The sequence below is a fragment of the Lipophrys pholis genome, assembly GCF_963383615.2.
Source record: "Lipophrys pholis genome assembly, chromosome: 6".
Lineage (NCBI taxonomy): Eukaryota > Metazoa > Chordata > Actinopteri > Blenniiformes > Blenniidae > Lipophrys > Lipophrys pholis.
In genome coordinates, this window is record NC_137629.1 from 9,912,656 (window position 1) to 9,939,032 (window position 26,377).

Consider the following 26,377-nt stretch of genomic DNA (forward strand, 5'->3'; position numbering starts at 1 on the left):
GCTGACCAGGTCCCGGGAAAGAAGGGAAGAGGCAAGAAGAAGAAGAAGAAGTACCCCAACCTCAGTGACCTGAAGCACAGCACCAACACATCGCGCTCCCGGCTGGAGAAGAAAGTCTTCAACAAGTACGTCTGGTCTGCTCATGGAGCGACATCTGCTAACATACACCATCTTCATCTTCCTTACCTTCCTCACCATCAACACCTTCCTCACCATCTTCACATTCCTCATCTTCCTCACCATCCTCTCCCCCTGTAAACTAATTTTTCGTCCTGCAGGAGCAGCGTGCGCAGAATGGCTCAGATGATGAATAAAGCCGACCACAAGAAACACGAAAAGTTCTCCAACCAGTTCAACTACGCCCTCAACTGACCTGCATCACAGAAACTTTCACTTGCTCCACCCACAGGTACAGTGACCTCCACCTACAGACACAGTGACCTTCACCTGTAGACACAGTGACCTTCACCTGCAGACACTGATCTCACCTGCTCCACCTGCAGGTACAGTGACATTCACGTGCAGACATGTCACCACTTGTTTTTTATGATCTGCTCTTTGTGACAAACTGACTGAAGTCACCTGTGTGGAACAAACTGAAGATCTTCTGCACTGATCAGGCAGTGAACACATGAGAGTGTGACGGTTGAAACTCAACTAGGACTGAAGCAGCACTAACATTCAACTCTGAATGAAATACTGGAAACCAACCATATCTGCTGGTTATTCGATGGATTCTTGTGTCGGCCATAGTGAGGACAATCACCCGCTTTAAAAAGAAGGAAAGTGAATAAAACACATTTAGAAAATAATCTCTGAATTCACTACTGTTTTCCTGATTATATGTACGTCAAATGCCTTTTAATCCTTAAAACTACACTCATTAAAACACTTTGAATTAAAGCGTGAGTCTTATCAGCAGTCTCATACATCGTTTCTGTGAAAGAAACTCTCGTCAGCATATGTAAACTGAAGGAGTTTTTTTCTGGATTTTTGTAAAAGTTTCGAGTACCATCATCCTTTTCGTGTGCATTAAAAAATCACCAGCTCGGTTTGTCATTTTTTACTTTAAAAGGGACAAGGGCGCGGCTCTTTGGGGTGGTTCGCTGGGGCCTCCCCGGGCCTGTGGGGCTGCCGGCCGCTGGGGTGGCGGCATCCAGGCCCGATGACCTCGGGCCCTGGGTGTCGCTACAGGCCCCCCCACAACAGTTTCGACCACACACACACACACACACACTCATCAATGAGATGTGTTACTGATGTCACTTGTTTTCTATCATTCGTTCAACTATCAAAATTATGTTTTTCTTTTGTTGTTGCTTCTTTGTTAATTCATGTTCCTGCTTGAAAATCATGTTACTGTCTAGATAGAGCTGCTCAGGCTGGTTTAATCCAATAAAAGTTGGAAAATATTTGGGTCAGTGTGATAACTGTAAATAATATATGTAGCACTAACAAGGGTATTGTATGTTGTCCCCAACCAATAATATAATTATTGTGTGCTGTCAGAAATATGTCTTCTGTGTTTTGTCATATTTTTGATATTTCTTTCCACTTTTTATTGTCTTTTTGTCTAAAAAAAACTAAACAAACACTGAATTTCTGTAAAAATTCCAGATTTTCTACTGTTTTATTTGTTACCTTCATATTTAAAGTTGTGCACATTAAATTGATGAAAAAGAAAGACTTTTCCTCCTGTGTTCATGTTAAATTATTCAACACGTTTACACTTCTTCATATTTCATCTAAATCCACATCAAATGTGAGTAAATAATGACATAAATATGCATTCAGTGTTGCTGTAAATCCACTGTTACTTCTGTATTCACTGAATGGATTAAAAACACAGAAGTGTAATCAACTGTTCAAAAAGACCCACTCTGAATTATTTCTGAACACTAATCAAACCCGAGGAATGTCCTCATCTACTGTCTGGGAGACATTGAAAGCTTATTTGACGGGGCAAACTATTTCCTAGTGTGCACAACAGAAGAGGGCAACAACTGTTTGTTTTTTTTAATCGTTTTTATCGCTTTTTATATTTTTTGGACACGTGGGACTGTTTTTTTTATCCCATTTCTTCAACGTACGCACTTGTGGATTATTATTCGGTGGGCATGGCATCCAGCCAGCGAATTACATACTCCAGGAACTTAAAGCTGCGGCTACACGCTAACCAATCGTCGGGATTGGTGAAATTTCCTGAGGATATACAACAACGCCACTCATCCAGCTGCACCTCGAACACCAACAGAAAGAAGAACACCTGGAGGGGAAAAAAGAAAAAGTGCAGAGTGGGAGTTCAGCCGTTTTCCAATACCCATACTCGTCCATACTTGTGCTCTCGTGTACCCATGAAACGTCATCAGTGGCAGACCAAGTACTGTTCCAATTCTTAGGCCGTTTCTCACCGAGGGTACGTTCGATTTGTCCCTCCTTTAGGAAAGAAAGTGAAAAGAAAAGAAAAGTGAAAAGCGATCACGGTGGTGTGGCAGTCGGACCCATAGACATATACACTAGACGCCACACAGCCTGTGTCCGCCCACCGCTCCGATACGTCAGAGCGGCCGCCTTATTGTGAGTGGCAAGCCTGACCCGTCAGCCTAAACAAGTCTATGTGACAGTGATGTGTTTTCTGAAGAAAACCATGCAAATATACATTTACATTACTGTGAAGAATCATTGCTTTCCTTTTTAATTTATTAAATGAAAAATTATTTCATTTATTTATTTATTTAATGGAGCATACCTAAAGAAAGTATTGAAAGGAAATAGAAGAAGTTTGCAGATGGGACATTGGGACTGCTGTACTCTCCTTTTAGAGCAGAAACATGATGGAGCCCATGACAAAAATATGCAAAAGCGTTTATTTACACACAATGTGACATTTACGTACAATGAACATGTACATTAGGGCACAAGTTATAACTTTTGTGTGTAACAAATTTAGTTGTTTTTTTAACATATTCACACACAATAACATATTTACCTATTATACTTTCATTTATTTTTACATAGTTACCTTTAATATTACATAGAAAATAATTGTTACATATTTACCTATTACATATTTTTTTATTGTTACACATTGATCTATTATTACATATTATATGAGAAATTCTCTTTCAGCGCTTCATTTATTAGATTTTTCACTCTCGGTTCCTCCAGAAGACCACACACTGCTCTTTGCCCTCCGTTCTCCACCTTTGGCATTCCTCTTCTCTCTTCTCAGACTCTCCACCTCGGCCATGGCTTCACTGAGTCTGGCTGTCAAAGCATCAGAACATGTGGGCAGTGCATAGAAGTGGTCCTAGTGAAAAAAAAAAAAGATTTACATGTTCAGAGTCCTGTGTTATCGCATTAATTCACTGCTTGTGCATGTGCAATCAATTGATCTGCTATCCTAATCAATATATATAATAATAATGTTTGTGTACATGTCAGTATGTCTAAAAGGAGTGACGTGTGTCACGTTGCTTACAGCTGTTTGAGCACAGCCAGACAGTACTTCCTACTGGGATCAGGCTGAGGTTCTCCTGCTGTAACAGGCGAGAACAGTACAATGACTTGTTCTGAGCAACTGATTTCTTTTGAAATGTAATATTCTACACATTGCAACTAAAATAGCCTCCGTTAGATGAACCGAATAGATGTTGATATTGTTGTTGTTTGAGGGCGAGCTTAAGCCAGGGAATAGAGAGCATTTTCCACGGCTCCAGCTCATCTATTTCCCAAGTTAATGTTATATGAGCTAAACACGACACCAACAAAAACTGTGTTTTTCCTACCTGTGGAAGGTAATCCCACGCAGTCCATTGTCCTTATTTTGTCTGTTTGTACAACCAAAAGCAGAACAGTGATGCGGTATCGTTGCTGAAGTCCTGACAAATCCCACTCACAAGATGGCGGACGCACTGGCGTATGTTCCTGCCAGTCGGTGAGGCGTCTAGTGTTTATGTCTATGGTCGGACCGCACTTTCACTTAGTGACGTCATAAAGCGAAAGGAGGCTCTAAAGGAACCAGCGAGCCTCCTTTCCTTTGCTTATTGAGAATTCGGACAGTCCTTATCATGGCCGCCACAAAAAACACTTCCGGGGTTAAAGAAAAGTTGATAGTTAAGAGTTAGGAGGGAAAATTCAGACGTACCTTCAAACTATCGACTTTACCTTAACCCCGTGGATGACGTCATTGGGTTAAGGAAAGGTGTTAGGAGGCTTCCTAAAGTAGTTAGTGAAAGGTGATCACGTTAGTGTGGCAGTCGGACCGCACTTTCACTTAGTGACGTCATAAAAATGCGACTGCCGCACAAGTTAGTGACATCATGCCATGGTGGGAAAAGAACTACAAGTTTCCGAAAATGGACTCCAAAAAGTTCATTTGGGTTTTATATAATTTAAAGTTGTTCAAGGCAGATTATTGCTGTGGTAACTTACATGATCTGTTTCCTTTTTCCGACATTGTGAATTTACCTGAACGCTCTGATGAGTGGATCCCTTTAAATGTTGTCGCAGCAAGGAATTGTGGGGCAGCATGAGCTCGCCTCCTTTGATAAAGGATGCATCAGTGGTTCCTCAGCTAAAGGAGGCTCTAAAGGAAGCAACGAGCCTCCTTTCTGTAGCTTATTGATAATTCAGACCGTCCTTATCATGGCCACCACACAAAACACTTCCGGGGTTAAGGAAAAGTCGATAGATAAGGAGAAAGGAGGGACAATTAGGACGTACCCCAAGTACACATGGAATACCCGGATGTGTCCTCGCTTCGCCCACTTTATCGAGGAGGCATCGACATGGACCTGTGCAGTCTTGGGAAGCCAATTTACCCATAATGCCGGAGGAGAAAACTCAGCGGTGCGTAAAAAATCAGAATTATTAGCATCATTGTTTAACAGAGTGTAGTTTTAAGAGTGTTTTAGGCAAGAATATAGTTGTTTAAAATGTTGCTATGAGGTTGATATTTCAAGATCACGCTTACTTGAACATTTGTTCCAACGTTTTCGGAGATTGTGGATCCAGACTGAGATGAGGCTGGCTGTGATTTCTCTACTGTAGTTAAACATGAGATATATATGTTTTTGTGTAAATCTAACGGTGTTCATGTAAATTTCAATTTGCTGCCGAGGGGAAAGATCATGTTTAAAGCTATTTAGCTTGGCGTTGATCTTTAAAATGAGAGGTGAATGTACTAATGGTCATATTGTTTTGTCTCAGTCAAACAAATGTCTTCTACTGTTTCTACTGGAGGTTCTACTGGTTCTACTGGAGGATGCTGTGGATTCAAACTAACACCATGCACTATTTTAATCAAGAACTACTTAGGAAACTGAAGCCTGATCCAGTGGAGAAGAGGAGCTCATCCAAATGATGATGGGAGTGAGGATTGTTTTTGAATGCTTGAATTATTGCATGTATATATTTTATTCATACATGGGTTAATAAGTTATTGAATTGGTAGTGTGTCATTCTTTTTGTTTGTATGTCCTCCTCATGGACCTCATATATGTTGAAATTCCCTATAGACAATTACTTCTTTAAAGCAACATTGCATTGTTTATCAAATAAAACAGAAAAAATGTTAAGTGCTATATTTTACAGTCACATACAATCCTTTACAGTCATATGGTTAAATTTGTCAAAGCAAGGAGAGCAGGGTTGCAAAAGATGAATAACATATTTACATCTCTCTGTCGATCTCTCGGTCTTTATCCATCTATCTACATATATTTACACATGACGAGAGAGCGTGACTACATGAGGACAGCTTCCTCCTCCACCTCCATGATGTCTCCCGCTGCCACACAGACAGGCAGCATCAAGTGGACGTATCTCCAGGCTCTCAGAAAGATGGAGCACCAGCTTGTTTGGCCTTGTATCTGTTGGGTTTCAACCTGGCCTGTCAGTTAAAATTCACATGGAAAACATTTGATATACTGTGATGTAATCATTAATCAGAATTTATTTTGTAGCCTTCATGTTCATGATTGTGACTATTGAGATAAAGCAGGTTGCCAGTACAGTGCTATAACAACTGTGCGCTGCAGGCATGGATATAGTACTTCCTCCGTCACCCAGCAGAAAGTACCTGGTAGATACAGTACTTCCTCCATCATCCAGTAGAAAGTACCTGGTAGATAAAGTACTTCCTCCAGCTGGTACCAGTACTTGCTGGATCTGTGCAGGATGCTCTTGCCCAGTTGCCAATGTACACATCAATAAACCTCATATATTATAGACTCTTTTTTAATGACAGGTAGATGCAGGAAAGATTCTACCTTGCTGACATTTATGCATGCCTTGTTCATTTACCATGGCTCTCAATGGATGCATGAATTCCGCATAATCTAGTACAAAATGTCTACTCTAGTTCGCACGGCCAAGAAAAGATAGTATGTCTTTGACAGTTTTGGGCTTGGTGTGGTGCAAAATAGCTGACCTGTGTACTGATGCTACTCCCGTGCCTCTGGCAGAAACGAGTCATCCTAAGAAAGAAACCGAGGCTCTACAGCAGGGGTTCTCAATTTCTCTGGGAGAAAACTAAAACATGCAGGACACTCGAGGACCAGTGCATGTGCACTGCACTCGAGGGCATGTTTTATATTTCTCCCAGTTGCAACACACCTGAATCCAATAAAGGGCTCGTTACTTGGCTTTTTTACAAGCTCGACGATGACATCAACATCAGATCGAGGTGTGCTGAGGCTGGGAGAGAGCAAAAACATTCAGGACACCGGCCTTCGAGGCATGGAATTGAGAACCCCTGCTCTACAGCATTGGAGTTTCTTCCTGGAGACCTTAAAACCCTTCTGATGTAAATGAGAAAGGGTGTCACGAGTAGCTGTTAGGCAAGACCTGGGGTCTGGAGCCGCTATCATCAACATATTGGATGAGCAGAACCCTGTCTGGCAGCTGCAGGTCAGACTGTTGGCGTAAAACAGAGTTAAAAATGCCAGGTGACAGCACAAATCCCTGAGGTAGCCGAGTATATGTGTACCGTTGCACATTGTGTGTGAAAGTGAAGGGGCCAAGGGCACGCAGAAAAAAGCATTTGCCAAATCAATGCAAGTAAAATACTTATGTTCTGGCGCAATCTGTGACAATGCAGTGTGGGGATTAGGGACAGGGATAGAAGTCCTGGACACAGCAGTATTTATAGCTCTGAGGTCATGGACCATTCTGAAAGTGGATAAGTCCTTTTTCTTGACAGGTAAAATGGGTGTGTTCCAGGAGGAAGCAGGAGCAGTTTGAATTACCCCTGCGTCCAGGCATCCTTTTATTGTTTCTGTGACACCCGTCGTGGCCTAATTGATCAGTTTTGTACTGGGATCCAAATTGGAGAAGAAGTGAGAATGTTACTGGATCGGTGTGTCGGCAAAAACCAAAGTCAGTAGCCCCGGCGGACCAGAGAGCAGGTGGCAATGCGTCAAGCATGTCTGCAGCTGCTTCATGATCCGTCCGTTCTTGGCCATGGTCACAAGTGATGAGGTGGTGCTGTAAGAGGGTGGACAGGCAGAAATCAGCTGAACTAGAGTATGTTTTCAAACGCGGCGAGTACTGTATCTGAGGAAGCGATGAAGGAGACCAGTCCTTGTGCCTTATTTGCTGCTTTCGTCATAGAACCTAAATCTTTGGCTTGATGGTCTGCTCCTATTAACATCGTTATGTGTGGTGCGCAGGTGTCAGACATCATGTACCATTCTACATGCTCTGGTGTGAGAGTGACTAAAAATGCTGCCCCTTGTGTGCCAATCAGTAATTTTGAGGTTGTTATGTCCCAATGTATGCCTTCAAGGTTATTTGCAAAATCTTTATATGTGAGATCAGTATTTAAATCATAATATAGTGTGCAATGATATGGATCAATCGGGCCTGTCATTGGAAACAGAGATCTTATCCAGGGGAGCAATTGAGTGAACATAGTTACCATAGCGGTGAGTCCGGGGTCATCTGTTTCAGTTTCTGCCTAGTAAATGTCTGCTACTTCGTCACCGACTGCTTCCATTTGTGGCATGGAGAGGTGCTGTGGAGATTCAGTTGCCATGGTACAGCGACGTGAAGTACCATCCAGAAATACCACTGTGACTCCGTCAGTCTCACATTTGATTATCACCGCCAGTTTCTGGAGCAGATTTCGGCCAAGCAGATTCACAGGGCATTGACAAGAATATATGAATCTGTAACGGCCCTTGGCTTGAAAGAACAAGATGCTGGAGTCTCGACTGATGCTTCTCAATGCCCTTTTTATTTCGAAGTTGAGCATAGTTGAGCACCGTGAAAACTACAAAACAATACAAAATACAAGTTATTTAATTTAAAATTCTCATACAGTGCAAACAATTCATAAACATACTTTATTTAATCATTTCAATTTTGTAAAACCAGACACAAGTAACTGTTAATCTTCAATATTGTAGCATTCATTAAACCTTAATATTAAAGAAATAAACAGAGTAAATAAATGCAACAACTGTATTTAAAAAATGAGGCAACACAACCCGCTTCACCTGCAGTAAGTGGTCAAATAAAATACTGCATAATGTACCTCATTCCGCGCACCAAGGACGTTAGAAAAAAGGAATCTTCCATAGTGTAGGGGACTTGTCTGTAGATGCACCACTTTCACAGATCACGCTGCCTCTGAGCGGACTGCTCGCGTTTGAAAGCTCGATCTGACGGCTCGCGCTGACAGCTCGATCTCCCATTACTTTCCATACCCAGAAAAAACGCCGCTCAAGCGGGTCAACACCCCCTTTATCCCGCCTGCACAGGTAAGAGTGCCACTGGGTCCTAAACCCCACGCTGTTTAGGCGCTCCGACAAGGAATCCTGATGCCAAGTGGAAGCTACAGGTAACTGCAGGGACGAGTGACTCAAACACACAAAATCAATAGTCCGAACAACATCCAATCCGAAACCAGTGCCCACGACTCCCAACAAGTGAGCCGAGGGTCAGTCACATAATCTGTGATGAGCAGTTTGTGTTAGTAAGACAGTCTTGGTGTCAGCTGTAAATGACAGTCTCTCAGTTGTCGCTGAGAACCCGGTGAGAGCAATAGAGTCTTTAGACAGTTCCACCCCCGTGGGGTGTATGTTTAGAGTGGAATATCTGGCACCAGTGTCCACCATACAGCGAACAGGTCTGTCATTCACTGTGATTGTGAGGCAAGGGTCTGCCTCTGGTTTCCATGGGCCTCGTCGTAGCAGCAGCTATGGGGGTGCCATGCTGGGGTTCGGGACTTGATGCGGACCTCCGGGTTGCTGTCCTGCAGTCTGGTTCAGTGGTTGCGGCTGTGGTGCAGGTTGTGGCCACAGTGGTTGAGGTATATAGGGTCCCCCTTGTGGCTGAGGTGGGAGATGGCAGTGCCTCGCCCAGTGCCCCATTCTACCTCAGTTATAACATCTGCTCTCTGCCTGACTCATCCTGGTGTTCCCTCTGCCTCGCCCCCTTCCCCTTTGGGGTGTGGTGTCCATTGTTGTGGACCAGGCGCCATCTGAGGAGCCATGTAGTATGTGGGTGCAGGTGGAGTGTGAGCGTCTACAACTGGTGTCTGAAAATTACCTTTGTTTTTCTGTTTGCTCACATCTGCTTTGGTATTTTCTGAATTTTGCCTGTTCTCATTTTGGAGTTGTAACAACTTGCAATTTACTCACACTGTCGCTGTTTTCCTGCTCCTTTTCTTGGTGTTTTCTGAGATGGTGGACTAAATGTGTTGACCATCTATTATAATCAGCAGTTGGCAGGTCTGGATTCTCCTCCATGGCAGTCTTCACTGTGGTAGGAAGTCCTCACAGCACTGCTTGTCTGAAAGCCATAGGAGAATAGAATAGGAGAGGAATGAGGGTCAGCGCCATTTTTTTCCACCCAATCATTTCTGGCTCTTGTTAGATAAGTTAATGGATCTTCTCGAGATTTTGGTTTCACAGCGATCTCTGTGATGGGTGCGAGCTGCACTAGAAACATTTGTCTGAGTGTGTCTCCTCGTCTTCCTCCTATGTCTCTGTCTATTGGTGTGGCACTGGGCATGTCGTCTACTCTAGCCTGGTGTTCGAATTTATCTAAATGAAATGCGTTCAAGCATCTACCTACAAGTGCTCTGAAGTCTCCGAGGGCTAACATTGATCCTCGGGTGGCTGCCACAAGAGCCTGCATCCACTTACCCCCACCCTGAGCTAAAGCAGGCAATTTTTCATACACACATGATATGTCAGTTGGATTCCATGGTTTATAATCGTGCGGTCCTCCATTATACTAGTGTTGGGCTGAAGATTCCAGTGAACTCCTCCAGAAGTTTCTCTGGCTGAGGAGAATCACCAGGGACAGTGAACAGGCCATAAAACAGCGGGGGAGCGAGCCAGTTTTACGACCCCCCAGGTTAATAACCAATGAGGATGGTCAAATCCGACTCAAACACCACAGGGGTCCGAAATTCAAACTTGGTGAAGTTTCTCCTACCAACACTCTCTGCTTCTCAATCTGACCATCGAGGGAGAGACATGTCTCTCCTACCTCAGGATGGTATAGAGAGCACCCAATAGGAATAAAAGACACACCAAGACCAGCCCGCTGGACGAGCAGAACACAGTTTGGACTACGTCGTCTGTTTCTTCTATTTTTCCTTCTTTTTTGGGGATTCTGGAGACCTGAGCCATCGTCTCCTCTCCAAAATCATCCTCTCAGCTGTCCACTCCTGCAGCTGAAGCCAAGCCTCTGAATTCAGGACGCTGAATTCAGACCCGGTAACAACCAGTTACCACAGCCTCACAGAACCAACAGCACCAAACCACGGAGGGTGAGAGCTTTTGTCTGCACAGAGATATTGTTAGAATGATGTTCTGTAAACATGCAATGTGTTTCAATGTGCCGCTGATAAGGCCGCAGCATCGCATATGTTTGTGTTCAAGCGCACCAACCAAGTCCAGGACTCTGGTTTTCCACCTCAGAACCAGAGGTCCAAGTGAGCTCCAGGCCCACTGGGAGCTCTGTGTGGAGGAACCAGGGTTCAGAACCGAGCGTCGTCAGAATTCTCTGTCGTTCTCTTCTCTCCCCCTCTTTCACTAACCCGCAGCTACGCGCCTCCCTTACCTGATCAAGATAAGCTCACACATACAACTGCATGTAACACCCAAGTGTTACCTGTTGCAAGAGGACATCTGCCTTGATCACAAGAGTTCTAACTGCAGGTCCCGACCTCCACTTAGGACTCTGATGATCAGAACCGTGCCAACGGAACCGCCCGTTCGTTACGCCCTCGGTAGACTGCCTCGCTCCGAGACCATCCTCGCGCATGCGCGCTCGACGGACGTCTCGTCCCCAGAAAGAGCGAGTCAAACGCCTCTAGTGGTCGCGTGGGTCATCGCAATCCCTCTTGACGTCCACCTGGTGGACACATCAAGCCATTGCGCTCTCCCTCAGCGCGCCGCTGCACGCCCCTAGTGGTCATCACAGTCACCACACCAACTCACACTCATCACTCCAGACCACACACACACCCACACGCAGACACACACACACACTTTGTACATAGTGTTGCTGTTTAGATTAGATCTCCGTGTTAGATGTCGTTTGCTATTTGAATGTGTTGATTTATGGAATGATTTCAGAATTATTTATGAATTAATACATTTTATTAATAAACGCCTGTTAGCTGAATTGAATGCTTCTTGGTGATTATTGTGTATTTATTGTTGACAATTCACTGGTTTGTAACAGTCTGTGCTCGGATCTCACACCTTCCATTCTATTTAAGATTGTTATATTTTATGCAGAAATATTAACTAACTTAAATAAACTTTTTACAAATGAGACTGATATTTTGTTATTAGCTATTTCCAGTTTATCTGGTGGTGCCCCAATTTATTATTAATACATAAATAACAAATTTATGCAAAATAATATTTTTTTTATTAATAAATAATTTTTGATAATTTATTCTTTTTTTTCTTTTCTTTTTTTTTAAGTAATTACTCAATTACTTTAGGAGTTGTTAATGAGTAAATGACCGTTTACGTCCATTAATAATTTCAATTTTTCATAAATTACTTCCAGTGATTTATTACTTTCAGTAATCTATTACTTACAGTAATTTAATGCTAATAACCAACCATAAATCCCAACACTGATGTATAAGTGGCATAGCCATAGCAGCAGCTTGATGTGTTTGTTGCTTGTCTATTTTGTCCTTGCCGCTCTTAAGATAGTAGTTACTTACTCCCCCAGAGGCCTCTCCCGTTACATTCACTGTTTCATCTTCCTCCTCTGCATTCTGAAACTGTTCCTGGCTTGCTGTACGCTCTTGAGATTCCCTTTGTCTTTGTTTTTCTTCCCACTCTTTCTTCCACTCACGTTTCTTTATTGCTTCTTCTAAGATTTCTTCTTCCTTCCTCTAATTCTTTGTTTTGCTGGGAGACATTTTTTGACAGGTGTGCTACTGTCTCATGTAATTTGTCTGCTGTGGTGAGTTTAGGTGTGCTGTGTGATTTTTCCTCTAACTTCATCTGCTTCTTTCTTCCACATTTTTAATTCTCTTCGCTAATTTCTCTCTCTCTCTCCTATGCATTTATCAAACAATCCTTGGATAAGGGTAATGTGGTGGGAGCTGTATTTCTTGACCTTAAAAAGGCTTTTGACACTGTCAACCACCACGTACTTTTATCTAAAATGGTATCTTTTAATTTTTCTCCTGACGCTATAAAATGGTTCACATCATATCTCCAGGACAGAAAACACTGTATAAAAGTTGATCAAAACCAATCATCCTTTGTAAATAATCATATGGGCATACTACGAGGGACCATTCTTGGTCCTTTACTTTTGAGCCACTTTATTAATGATCTGCCATTACAATGCCCAGCAGCAACATGTCAGCTTTATGCAGATGATTCTGTTATATATATACAGAGGCCAAGACTCCAGCACAGGCTGTACACCTCCTGTCTTCATATATGTTGGACATCCAAGAGTGGCTCATCCAGAACCATCTACTTCTGAACCTCCAGAAAACAGTGTCGGTGTGCTTTTCAATTAGAAAATGTAACCTGCAACAATTCAAAGTTGGTATTCATAACCAAGACATTAGCTTAGTGACAGAATTTAAATATCTTGGAGTGGTATTAGATCCTCAACTCAAATTTAACCACCACATAAAGAAGATATCAAAAACAGTAAAAACAAATCTGAATTGTTTTAAATTAATCAGACATTACATACCACACCAAGCAGCCATACTGCACATGCACTCAATGATATTCTCCCCCATATAGTATTGTCTGACAGTATGGGTTCAAGTGGCTCCTTCCATAACACAACACATTGGTTCTTTATACAATCAAACTCTTAAAGTCCTGGATGAAAAACCAATTAGGTGGCATCACTGTAAAGTCATCAAAAAGTATAATTTCCTGAGTTTCGAAAGTTTCATCGACCTCTGTTTTCTGAAATTAATCTTCAAATGCTTCCATAAGTCAGCACCAGAGCTACTCTCTGGTTCTATCCAAAAACAGGACAGCAGCAGAGTCACTCGGAGCTTGGTCAATAACAACTGTAAAATACCCCACCGAAAAACCACATTCAGACAAAAGACATTCTCAATAAAAGGTAGTCACGCCTGGATTGCAATGTCAAACGAAATAAAAATGATAACAGATCCCAAACGATTCACCTTAAAGGTTAAAATCGGGCTGAAAACAAGACAAGAATGTACCCATTTATGAAATGCTTTTGTGTCTACAGGGAGGGAGGGACTGTGTTTTACTGTAATGAAGGAGGAAGGGAGGGAGAGAGGGAGGGAGGAAATGTCTTTTACTGTAGTGAGGGAGGGAGGGAAGGAGGAAGGGAGGGAAGGAGGAAGGGAGGGAATGTGTTTTACTGTAGTGAAGGAGGGAGGGAGGGAGGGAGGGAGGGAGGGAGGGAATGTGTTTTATTGTAGTGAAGGAGGGAGGGAGGGAGTGAGGGAACGTGTTTTATTGTAATGAAGGAGTGAATGAGGGAGGGAAGGAGGGAAGAGATGTGTTTTACTGTAGTGAAGGAGTGAATGAGGGAGGGAGGGAGGGAGGGAGGGAGGGAGGGAATGTGTCTTACCCCAGTGAATGAGTGCGGGAGAGAGGGAGGGAGGAAGGGAATGTATTTTACTGTAATGAATGAGGAAGGGAGGGAGGGAATGTGTTTTATTGTAGTGAAGGAGGGAGGGAGGGAGTGAGGGAATGTGTTTTATTGTAATGAAGGAGTGAATGAGGGAGGGAAGGGGGGAAGAGATGTGTTTTACTGTAGTGAAGGAGTGAATGAGGGAGGGAGGGAGGGAGGGAATGTGTCTTACCCCAGTGAATGAGTGAGGGAGAAAGGGAGGGAGGGAGGGAATGTGTTTTATGATAACAGGTCATTGTGAATCAGATATTAACTCTGTGTATTCTGTGTATTTCTGCTTGTCTGATGTATCTTGGTGTTGTATGTACTGTTGTCTCCACTTTTACCCTCTGAAAAGCCCTTCCAGGGATGAGAGTTGCAAATTAGTGTTGAGCTATATACTCTATGTGCAACACATCAGATTTTATCTATGTATATCGCACTGTCCCAGATAAATAAATAGAGAGAGACATTTCTTAGGTTCGCTTTTTTGTTTTCTGTATCTTGTCTCTCTACTCTGTCCTTCTCTCGCAAACCTCACTGTTGCTGATTCTGTTATTTGTCCCTCACTTTCCCAGTTACAATCTAACACACCTTTCTGAATCTGCAGCATCCGCATCCGCACTGGCAGAGGTGACGGTTTCAGGAACAAATTATTTTCAGAAGGATACGGTGGTGGGTCCTTCATCTCTAGTAGCAATGAGTAGAGTCCACTTGATGGAGTTGTAGGCGTATCGGCTGGAGGAGGAGAGGCGGAGACGGAGGAGGTGGACAAAGTCTCTTTGTCCTCACCCAACTTTTCTCCGGTTTTCTCCTTTTTCTGTGAAAACTTACACATACTGGCTTGAACACCCAAACAATGTACCATTGCTTTTAATTTGTGTAACTTTGTACCTTTTTGTACTTGCTTTGTTCTGGTCCGGGTCACCGGCAGGGTTATTTTTGCATCATTTTCTTCTATCATTTTTTTTTGAAGCATTGTTCTGCTTTGCAACATATGCTGAGTAGGCAAGTTTTTCTGTTATCGCCAGATAATAATCCTTGTTTTTGCCATTGTTGTAATTGTTTGCGAAACTTTTCACACTTCTTTTCTCTTCGTTTTTTATTTGATTCTGATCCATTTAACATTACCAATGTATGTTTCACTTGTTCCTCAAAAGATTCTTCTTTGTCTGGCAGTTCATGCCAGTCAAACCAATCCTTTTCACGATCAAATTCACCGTCCATTTTTATACATATTTGTTTTTGTTCTATTTGCTAGTTACGTATGTTTATTTATCATTATATACTATATATATATATATATATATATATATATATATATATATATATATATATATATATATATAATTAGTTTAATTAAGTTATTATAATTTTTTTATTAAGCTGCTTCCCATCTCTTTCTCTCTCTCTCTCTCTCTCTCTCTCTCTCTCTCTCTCTCTCTCTCTCTCTCTCTCTCTCTCTCTCTCTCTCTCTCTCTCTCTCTGTGTCCTTGGCTGTGGGGCTGCGTTCTTATTCACGCTTTCACAACACAAACCCTCCCCAGCCTGCTCTTTCTCTATCGCTCACTTCTGTCTGCCTTTTTTTTTTATCCTAACCTGGCTGAGGATATCGTCTAAAACAGAATTACCGCCCATAGGGCATCTTACCCCCAATACAGAATTTCACCGGGATACCGCCCGGAGGGTTTCTTACCTCTTTCAGAAGGATACGGTGGTGGGTCCTTCATCTCTAGTAGCAATGAGTAGAGTCCACTTGATGGAGTTGCGACTTCCGAGCCGATCTCTTTATGGAATTTACTGGACTCTTTTCTAGAGGGCCTCCAACCCTAAAAAATGGAATTCATCGATCTCTGATCGGAGGGCCTCCAACTGGAAAAATGGAATTTATCGATCTCTGATTGAAAGGCCTCCAACCCAAAATTTTGACTGGACATCCAATTCTTGCAAACTATAAAATAGCAACCTTTTTGGATCAGGACTGCATTCGCCTTTTTAGAATTTATACCAATATGAAGACATTTGATTTAACAGGCGTCTTCTTACCTTTATCAGTAGGGCCCAATGAATGCAGTCACCGATCCTGAACGTTGTGAAAACCGTCCTCTCACTTCATCATGTCGAGGTCACCAAATTGTTGGAATCCGTCCTAATTTGTTCCCTTGGATTTCTGTGCGTTCGTTGATGGAGTTTTGAGAAGAATGGAAATATTGTCAAATTGTCTCAATCAAAATATTTATTAACAAATAGTCTTACAATCAGAATTTAATGTGCAGTTGCAGAGCTCTGGGTCGTTCTCTCTAGCAATCAGACAAGAATGTGTCCTAGCAACAGAGAAGAATGACCCTGATCTAACTAACAGCTCTAACAGCTCAGCTCTGTATTTAATGCTGCTTCTCCAATAGTCTTCCGCCCAGCCGCACCCCGATCTCCAGGTCAGGATTGGTTGCATTCTTCTTTGACTCCATCTTCTATGATAGGACCAAGAATCTGAGGGGTCGTATCAAGCTTGTATACAGTGTCGTGTCTCGCCTCGTGCAGTCATCAGGGCCTAGGTCTGTTTACCGAAACTGTACTTCGTTTATGTGGTTTCAGTTGCTAAGCTTTCTCCCGAAACTGCAAGCCTCTCCCGTTATCTAACGCTGTTTGTTTTCATTTTCACTGGTTAGCACGATTGTTTTATTTATTGAGCTCCTGTGACATTATTTATTTGTGGATCAATACATTGTGTGAGTCTACGTGCAAGTATACAGTATATGTAGCCATCATTGATTTGATCTCTAGATGGTATAGAACTACACACTGGTGCTGCAACATGTCCTGCAATTGTAGTAATAGTTATATTTGATCTTATATGACAAATTTATCGAATTTACCATCTTAGAAATTTACCTGTGGGTGGATGAGCCACATAATGGTGGTCCGCAGTAGCAGCTTCAACCTGGCGAGCTGTGGGAGGACAAGCTGCCATTTCTGAGCCCCCTGCAAGGAAGACCCCCTTCTAAATGCTAATCAGCATCTTGAACCAAAACCTTCATAAAGGAAGACCTCTTCCTCTTCCTCTTCCTCTTCCTCTTCCTCTTCCTCTTCCTCTTCCTCCGCGCCCTCCTCCTCTTCCTCCTCCCCCTCCTGTGGTTGAAGAAAGTCCACTTGTCTCTGTTGGGTTCTCATGGTTTTAATATCAAAGAACGATAACATGTTGAGCTTAGCAATCAGTACATCCACGAGTTTGATGGAAACTGGCAACAAATCCCATAAATAAAAGAAGTGAAAACAACCACAGCTGGGAATTACATGGAACTGACAATAAGTAAAGCCATTCCTTAAGTCATAAATATTCAGTATTCATACAGACTTTTTTCGCCTTAAAAAAACTAATGAACGACATCAGTCTATTACAGTACATATTGAAAACAACATTCGGAGAAGGGAGCTAAATGCAGATTTATGTACAGTTTCTGGTAGATATTCACGTTCTATCAAAATAATCCGCTGATGTTAAAGTGTCAGGAGGTTGGTAGTAAAAAGGTGGTGCGGTGGTGCGGTGGTGTGTGCGTGGGTGTGGGGGCAGTCTGACAGTCTGTGGAAGTGCAGCCTGTCTACAGGTGTGTGCTGTAGAAAGCTGGGGCAGCGTAGCTCTGCGTCCCCAGCATGAAGGGGGACAGGACGTGACTGGCAGTGAGGAAGGGCAGCTGTACCAGACTGCCTGCGGGGGGGTGGTGGTGGCTGGCGTAGCCCGCATGCATGGCCAGATGCCCGCTGACCGGAGGGGAGGGGCTGAGGGGGCTGAGGCTGCCCAAGCCGCCTCCCCCTCCCCCATTGCCTCCCGCACCTCCCACTCCTCCGGTGGGGGCGGAGGTATCGGCCCCGGGGTTCTGTTTCTTCCACTTGGTCCGACGGTTCTGGAACCAGATCTTGACCTGGGTCTCAGTGAGGGACAGAGACAGGGCCAGGTTGAGGCGCTCACACACCGATAGGTAGCGCGTGGACTTGAACTTGTTCTCCAGTGCCACCAGCTGCTCGTAGGTGAAGGCAGTCCGGGCCCTGCGGGGCTTCCCCGACTTGGAGTCGGAGCCCGAGCGTTTCCTCTTGGGCTTGGCCCCGGGGCCCCCGTTGCTCTGGGAGCTGCTGATCTGGCCTCCGGAGCCTCCACTGGGGCTCTTGGTGTCTCTGCTTGGGTCCTGATGACTATGCTGGCCCAATTCTCGGTCTCCATTACTGGGGAGAGCTGAGCTGCTCTCCTCGCTGCTGTAGGGCTCGTCAGGTGCCTCGGAGTCGGGTGTCCCAGATCTGTGGCAGTCGTCCTCATCTGGACTTCTGTACACAAAGCCGTCCTCTGAAAAACACATCGGGGAAACGTCAGCATTTCTGTTTGGACACACCCAGACATAAAGAAGCATCTAGCAACTTCCATTACTTTTATTTCAAAGCTGAAACGTGCTCAGATCAAACTGATTGTTTCTCAGTGCACCTGAGAAAGTTCCTTGTTGTTCCTCACATGCCGATCATACTGTTGAGATTCTAAAATGTTCAGAGTCATAGCCTGTTGTTGATTGAAATGAAATGTTGAAAGCACCTGAGAAAATATCAAGCTTTCTCACCTTAACATTTCCCTGTTAATTATGGATTACATACTTATATACTTATTATAAACATGAATTTCATTTGTTTTATATTTTTCAATTCTAAATTTTTTACTATTTTGATAATTTTGTATATTTTCAAATAAGTTTATTAAATAAAGATATTTATGACTTTCCATACATGCTGAACATATAGCTACTACCTAACACTAATTGTGTAGCAACCAGCTAACGCTACGGTAATTACTACAGCTACACCAAAATAGTATACAAAAATCAAAGACAAATAAATAGATATTTTCGTGTAAATCTATGTATTCATTCTTTTACCAACATCATTTTATTAATTACTGAGGTGTGATTAAAGGGTTGCCAGGACCCACCCCGTGGCCAGTCCCAGAGGTGGTATTCGCTGGTGACCCAGTTGGGCACAGCTGTGCACAGCTGGAACAAATAGCGTGGGAAGGCTATGGAGGCTCATCACCAGTAAAGTCCTACATGGGAGAGCCGTGCATTCCTCACTTAGGCCTCATTCACCTTGCAGGGAAATGCGACCCAATTCAGATATTTAAAAAACCACAAGTGACCCATAGCCAACCATTTTTGTGGCCGTATGAAAGCTCCAATTCTGATTTTTTCACACCACATCCAGGCCTTGTTCGTATGTTGGTACCAATTTGGATATTTTTCTCCATGCGACTGCTTCATCATTGACATGTGACTGACATCACAGATAAGCGCTGGAAGCGGCCCCGACAAAATGTTAAAAGCTGTTAAAAGCTGTGCTCTCCTTTCTGATGAAGATTCTCCTTCTTCTTTCCCTCATCATGTTGTCTTGATTTTATCGGCTTGTATTTAACGACCACTTGAAAATGGATCTACATGGGCTGCCCAACATTGCCAGATATGGCAGTGTCCCCCAATTGGGGAGCCAAACTCTCTTACCTTTTAACTTTATTTATTTTGTGCATTTGTGTGTTAATGGCATGTTCATTATTAGACATATAATATTTTTATGGTTTTAACATGATTTCTGAACAGGCTGATATTTGGGCTGGTTTTATTGAGGTATGTCAGTTTTACGTTGTTTGGGCTGGAAACAGTGACTTACATCTGGCAACCCTGGTGCTGACTGGCGTGCCATTCATAATAGTTGCTCAATTGTGACTTCACGTCGTCTACTGCACATGCTCTCTGGGGCCCGAAAACATCTGGTCCGATCACGTGCACACAGCAAGTCGCATTTGAAATGATCACACAAAAAATCGGATCCCAGCAAAAAATCGACCTGCAGTGTGCCCCTGGCTAGCTCAGTTGGTAGAGCATGAGACTCGCGATCTCAAGGTAGTGGGTTCATGTCCCACGCTGGGCTCCTGTGGGCTCACCACCTGCAGGAAAGGTTCTTAATAGGTGCAATGTGATCTGGGTGACAGTGCTCAGACTGCCACCCCCGTGACCCGGAAACGGATAAGTGGGAGAAAATGGATGGATGGATGGATGAACCTGCTGTGTGAATGTTGCCTTAGTGTGAGAGAGCAGGGAGCCACATGGGCCCTGCTACAGAAACTGGCTCTTGGAACCTGAAACGTTACCTCACTGGGGGGAGGAGCCTGAGCTGGTGCGAGAAGTTAAGAGGTCTCAACTAGATACAGCATTGGCTCTGCAACCATACCCCTTGATTAGAGATGGTCTTTTTCCTAGTCAGACATTGCACAGGGTGAAAGGCGCCGTGCGGGTGTGGGGATACTCACAAGCCCCCAGCTCGTGGGAGGTGGGAGATTTGAGCTTTGTCCCAGTGGACGAGAGGGTGGTGGGAAGGAAAACTGTTTATTGTGCTCATTCACTAAAGTTGGTATTCAGCCCTCTCGGAGTGAGTGGGTGAGGTCCTGGGATCCTGTAGTGCTAAAAAGCACTACATAAGTTAGTCCATTTACCATTTACACCTCTACTAAACTGTTGATGAAATGTTTTCGTCTAGATTTTTATTGAATCTTTTGATTTGTCTTGTGGATGGTCAATGTGAGAGCACAGCTGGGCTTCACTTCCAGTTTTGTGACTTGTTCCCGAAAAGAAAATGACACTCTGCGATTCTTCAACTGAAAGGTGGAAAACCATTTTTCACATAGATTTGAGCTTTGTCTTTTCTCCTGCAGACAACGTGACATAAACTAGGAATGTGGTGATTTAATTCTTTAGCGTCCTCAAATTAAATTTATCTTTATTTGAAAAAATGTTCATAAAGCATTTTACTTCTCTAACATTTTTTGTCAAATAGCTTCTTACGACAGCCTGAAGGGGACCAAAGGGCATCATAATGCATAATGCATAATGCATGTATATTAAATACAATAGAATATGATCAAATGTTGCAGGTATTAAAAGCCAGTGTGAATAAATAACACTATTCATTCAATAATAAGTATCTTTCTTGGGTAAAAGCTGCTGGTTTTCTCTGCTTGACTTTTACAAATGTGCTGCTGGACATTTGATATCAATGACAGTGAAGTGTGTTGTTTTCATATGGTTTTTCTGTAGATTTTTTATTAAAAAAAACTTTAATTGTTAACAAACTGTCAAGTATGAAAACATATAATTAATATGGATTATATTGTCTAACAGTTGTCAGTTATATTAATGCTAATGAGTTTCACTAATTCTTCCACCTCCTCTTGACATCCTGACAGTGACCACAAGAGGGCGATAAACAATGGTGAGAATACAGTCTTCTGGGGGAGACTAGTGGATCCAAAATTAAATTATACTTGTGTTAATGCCTCCAATAGAGTGGTGATTAATCAAATCTCCAGATAATACAGTTAGATATTCTGTACAAAACAACCTATGGTGGCCGGATAAAACAAATGCAGGGAACTTTAAAGATGGGAAATATGATGGGTTACAAAGAAGAAACTGAAAAATACAACAGCACGCGCGCACACACACACACACACACACACACACACACACACACACACACACACACACACACACACACACACACACACACACACACATTGAATAAAAATAATTGTACATTTATTTTTCAGCACTCTGGAATATTCAATATAAATCAAATTTTTCACTTTTAGTTTTTGCACATTAGATTGTCTTTTACCTAATTCTTTCAAAAGAATTCCAAATCTGAATCATCAGAAACAAAAACATTTCACCCACCCGGTGACATGTTAATCCTGTGAGGTGCTTTTGGATTTGTTTTATTAGACAAACTGAAGCTTCCAGACAAACGGCTGCTCTCAAGATGGTTAAACTATTAGAATATACATTTTTATATATTAAAAACCTGTAAAACAAAACAAAACAACAACAACAACAAAAAACCCAAGTAAAAGGAAGGACACAATTAAATAAATACACATGAGGAATTGTTCATGAGCATTTGAGGCGTGATGAACAAAATTGCGTAAAATTATTTTAATGAATGAATTTTCATGGTTTAGTTTTGCTGAATCTTTACTGATTTTATTTTAATATCAAACAGATTAATGTTTTTAACTGTTATCAAGGAAAAAGGAATAAAATGTTAGCTTCTTCGAGTCCTGCCTTAAAAACATAATCTCTGATTTATTTAATTTACTATATTTTATTCCACTTTGTTTTTATTACTCTATTACTTTATAACTCATAAAAGCTTATAAGCTGCTTTTTATTAGAAAACTCTTCAGATAAATTCAAACCCAGCGCAGACACCTCAATATCTCTCTCTCACACACACACACACACACACACACACACACACACACACACACACACACACACACACACACACACACACACACACACACTAGATATGTAGTTTGTTGATCGAAAGTTAAAAAATAAATAAGATGGGAAACATTTTTTTCCAGCACAAGACAAAATAAACAATTTGAGAATTGTATTTAGGAAAAAGTTAAGTGGAAACTATTAAAGATTCCTGTAGAGTTTTATATTTATTTAACCCACAAAAGGTTTAAAAACACATTGCTATTTTACCAGAATTACTGCTTTAAATGAATTGAATGTGTGTTTTTTCCTCAATACACTTATTTCTTATTTTCTTTTATCTTTTTCTACTTCTGTAGATTCAGTACTTAATACTAAAATAGTGGACTTTTATGCAACTCACACCCATTTAAGAAGGAAGTGAAAATAAATGACTGCAGATTTTATTCAATCTGTTTGATGGAAAATTGAATTCACACATTTACTATAGACTTTCAGTCGTTACCATATTTTTTTTTCATTTTCAATAAAATGTACATTGATAATTGTAAATTGTGAAATGAAATAAACAGAGTAGCGTTGTAAAGATTTATTGGAATTTTATTCACTGATCAGTATTACCGATCACACACACACACACACACACACACACACACACACACACACACACACACACACACACACACACACACACACACACACACACACACACACACACACACACACAGGGGGGGGGGGGGCTTCCTCCATCTCTTCATCAGTGTTTCTCCTTCAGACTCTTTTCATCTTCACATCAGACGGATCTTCAGAAAACGCTGATTTCTCTAAAATAACTTCTGCCTGTTTAAATCAGCCCATCAACTTTCTTTTCAATTCTTTTCTGGAGCAGCGCTGTAAGAAAATCTCTCTACGGTTAATAATTCTATTCTATTCTGTTCTATTCTATTCTATTCTATTCTATTCTATTCTCTTTTGACAATAATGACTGGTCTCAGATTGATTTCGATAAATGTGGAAAACGCATAGATGTGATTGACTCCAGGTTGATATATATGAATAAACATGTTTAAATTAAAGATAACGATGCTTGTCTACATGCGTCATTACTGAGTTGCTGATTGGCTAATGATTGCATTAAATTGAAATAGTTAATAAAGAGGAATATAGAGTGTATTTGTTCTGAGAAAGAAAAGCAAAATTAAGCGTTTTTACAAATATTTTAAAAATGTGTGGCCTTAATCATCTTCTTTATTCCGTAATTATATATAAACATTAAATGAGTTACTACAAAAATCACAAGTAGAAATAAAAGAATAAAGAAAGAATGAAGATATGTGACTTACGATTACAAGATTATTAAACGAGAGATAGAGTTGGTGGACTTACTGCTGGGGTACTCCTCGGCCCCGTAACAGCCCTTGGTGGTCTCCAGGCTGTTCTCCCCTCCTGGTCCTGGTCCTCCCGGCCCCCCTGCCCCTGCCCCTCCTCCACTTCCCCTTCGGTTCTCCGCTCCGTACGCGACGCTCAGCTCGCGCGCCGCGCGGTGCCCCGCGTGCCGCCGGTGGCTCGTGAACTTGTTTGGATCCAGGATGTCCAGGACGGAGAAGGAGGTGGTCCGGTGCCCGGTGGGGCCCTGAGGAGGACATTCTCATTATTATTATTATTATTATTATTATTATTATTATATAAAAAAAATTATTTTATTATTTTTATTTAAAAATTGTTTTTTAAATACGGTACATTTTGTGATATAAAAAATAATTGTCATTACTTTTTGTTTAAATTATTGACATAAATTACTGACATTGGGCCTAAATAATAATAATAATAATAATAATAATAATAATAATAATAATAATAATAATAATCTTTCCTTACACACATTTGTAACACAAGCACACACCACGTGTATTCCTTCCCATTGCTTTCTCGCTTTTCATTTTTAACCTAGATTATCCATCCATCCATCCATCCATCCATCCATCCATCCATCCATCCATCCATCCATCCATCCATCCATCCATTTTCTCCCGCTTATTCGTTTCCAGGTCGCGGGGTGGTAGTCTGAGTACTGTCACCCAGATCACATTGCACCGATTAAGAACCGTTCCTGCGGGTGGTGAGCCCACAGGAAAACCTGGATTATGTTTGTAATATTTCTCCTTTTCTGGCAGAATAAAAGCATCATCAATTTTTAATTCTTGGGGTCTACTTAGTTTTTTGTTCAAGTGCCAACCGCCCACCAACCCCTCCACCCCCATTCCCGTCCTCCTTCAGTCTGACCCTGCCTGTGTTGATCATGTTTATGTTGCAAAGATGTTTGCAGAGCTTTATGCTCTGATTTATGTGCAAACACAAAGCTGCATATGAGCCGATAAATGGTGTGTGTGTCGGTACGGGGTGGTGGTGGGGGATGGGGGGGGGGTCAATGTGGACCCCTGTTCTTCTTCTTCTCTGATTAGGATCGTCGGTTTATTAATGGGGCCAGCGTGGAGCATGTCGACATGAATAATCCCACATTAATAATATTATGATTGTGAATAATCCGATGAGAAGAGAGAACCCCGGACTATTAACGGACCCGATAACAAGAACGATCATAGTGAGATTACAAGAATAATCCTTCATTTCAGAGGGAAGCGATTAAAATAAAACAATGAAGCGGAATAAACACATTAACACAGGTCTCGCTTTTAAATCATCCTAAACTATTTATTTATTAATTTTTAGATTTTTTAGATTACACTTTAAGGTAATCTATTTCTTCATCTTAAAGTGAATTAGAAATGTTTTAAAAGTTTAATTATTGATCCATGATCTTCTGATAACATGATGAAGGCATGTTAACACGTTTCTGCTATTTTAATTAATCCGACTGTTTTTAAAAGGCCCGAACAGGCCCAAGTTTAACTAAATAAAGCACAAAAATACCCTAGAAAATTAGACTTACATTTCCATGAATTTTTCTAGGTTTTTTTTTTTTTTTTATGAATTTTTTCCATTCTTACTTTTACTAAACTTTTTAATTAAAAATATTTTCTCCTGACACGATGGAACATTTATTTCGTTGTATATATTCTATTTGCATTGTATTCAGATTTTCACGGTATAAACGTGTAAAGAAAGAGTTCCTGGATGTACCTGCTGCGGCGGGGCTAACACCGGGTTGGTCGGCGGGGGCTCCGTGTGGTTCTCCCCGACCTGAGGATCTCTTCCAGCGGGCACCGCTCCGGGGAACAGCCGCTTATCCCCGCCTCCGTCCCCCAGTAGGCCCGTTCCGTCCGGGCACATCACCACAGTCTGCACCCCGTCACGGTCTCCCCCGGTACCAGCGCCGATTCCGGTCACGGCTCCGGCCGCCGGGGACGATCTGTCCCGGCTCATCGGCGGTTGGACAGTCTCCGTCCCAGGTCCTGGTACCGCTCTTTCCCGGCTGATAACGGCGGTCTGGACTGCCTCCGTTCCGGGTCCCGGTACCGCTCTGTCCCGGTTCATCACTTCACTCCTTCTTTCCCATAAATGTTCACAATCCCGTTTAAAATAATAATAATAATAATAATAATAATAATAATAATAATAATAATAATAATAATAATAATAATAATAATAATAATGATGATGATGATGATGATGATGATGATGATGATGATGATGATTAAAACGCAGCTATATAATAATAATAATAATAATAATGATAATAATAATAGATGTCAGATGAGCTCCAGTCTTCAGCGGGAAAAGTTTCCCTCCTCGGCCGCAGAGTCGGCTCTGACTCCGGGCTGTCAAAGTTTAGATGTCCCCCAGGTTTTGCCTTCGGTTGCGCGGCTCCTCTGTACTCATCATGCGGCGCCGCGCGCGGTGTCCCGCCGCTGTCCCGAACCGGTGCAGTGGAACCCGCTGCCCTAACAGACAAGGAGGTGGGACGGAGGCTGCTGAGAGTCTCTAATGGTTCACTC

General features: G+C 42.1%; 2 protein-coding genes across 5 annotated transcripts in view; one reads left to right on the forward strand and one right to left on the reverse strand.

The window, feature by feature from the left end:
• The window catches only part of uvssa (UV-stimulated scaffold protein A), a 57,729-nt gene extending 56,680 nt beyond the window's left edge, over positions 1-1,049 (forward strand). For 3 of the 4 annotated variants that reach the window (XR_013935437.1, XM_080466116.1, XM_080466118.1), the window contains exons 14-15: positions 1-125; positions 279-1,049. The exon at positions 1-125 is cut by the window's left edge and continues 59 nt beyond it. Coding sequence is in view for 3 of the 4 variants with exons in the window: in XM_080466116.1 (XP_080322242.1) it covers positions 1-125; positions 279-372 (219 nt within the window). In the remaining variant the exon portion in view is untranslated. The remainder of the gene's footprint in view (positions 126-278) is intronic. The other variant, XM_080466117.1, reaches the window with a different exon arrangement.
• Positions 1,050-17,714: 16,665 nt separating this feature from the next.
• On the reverse strand, positions 17,715-25,916 carry nkx1.2lb (NK1 transcription factor related 2-like,b; the record flags this gene model as incomplete). The annotated part of the gene is made up of 3 exons (XM_080465541.1): positions 17,715-18,451; positions 23,808-24,054; positions 25,563-25,916. 3 exons carry the CDS (start codon positions 25,914-25,916, stop codon positions 17,715-17,717), a joined length of 1,338 nt encoding a protein of 445 aa, XP_080321667.1.
• Between the last annotated feature and the right edge of the window lie 461 nt (positions 25,917-26,377).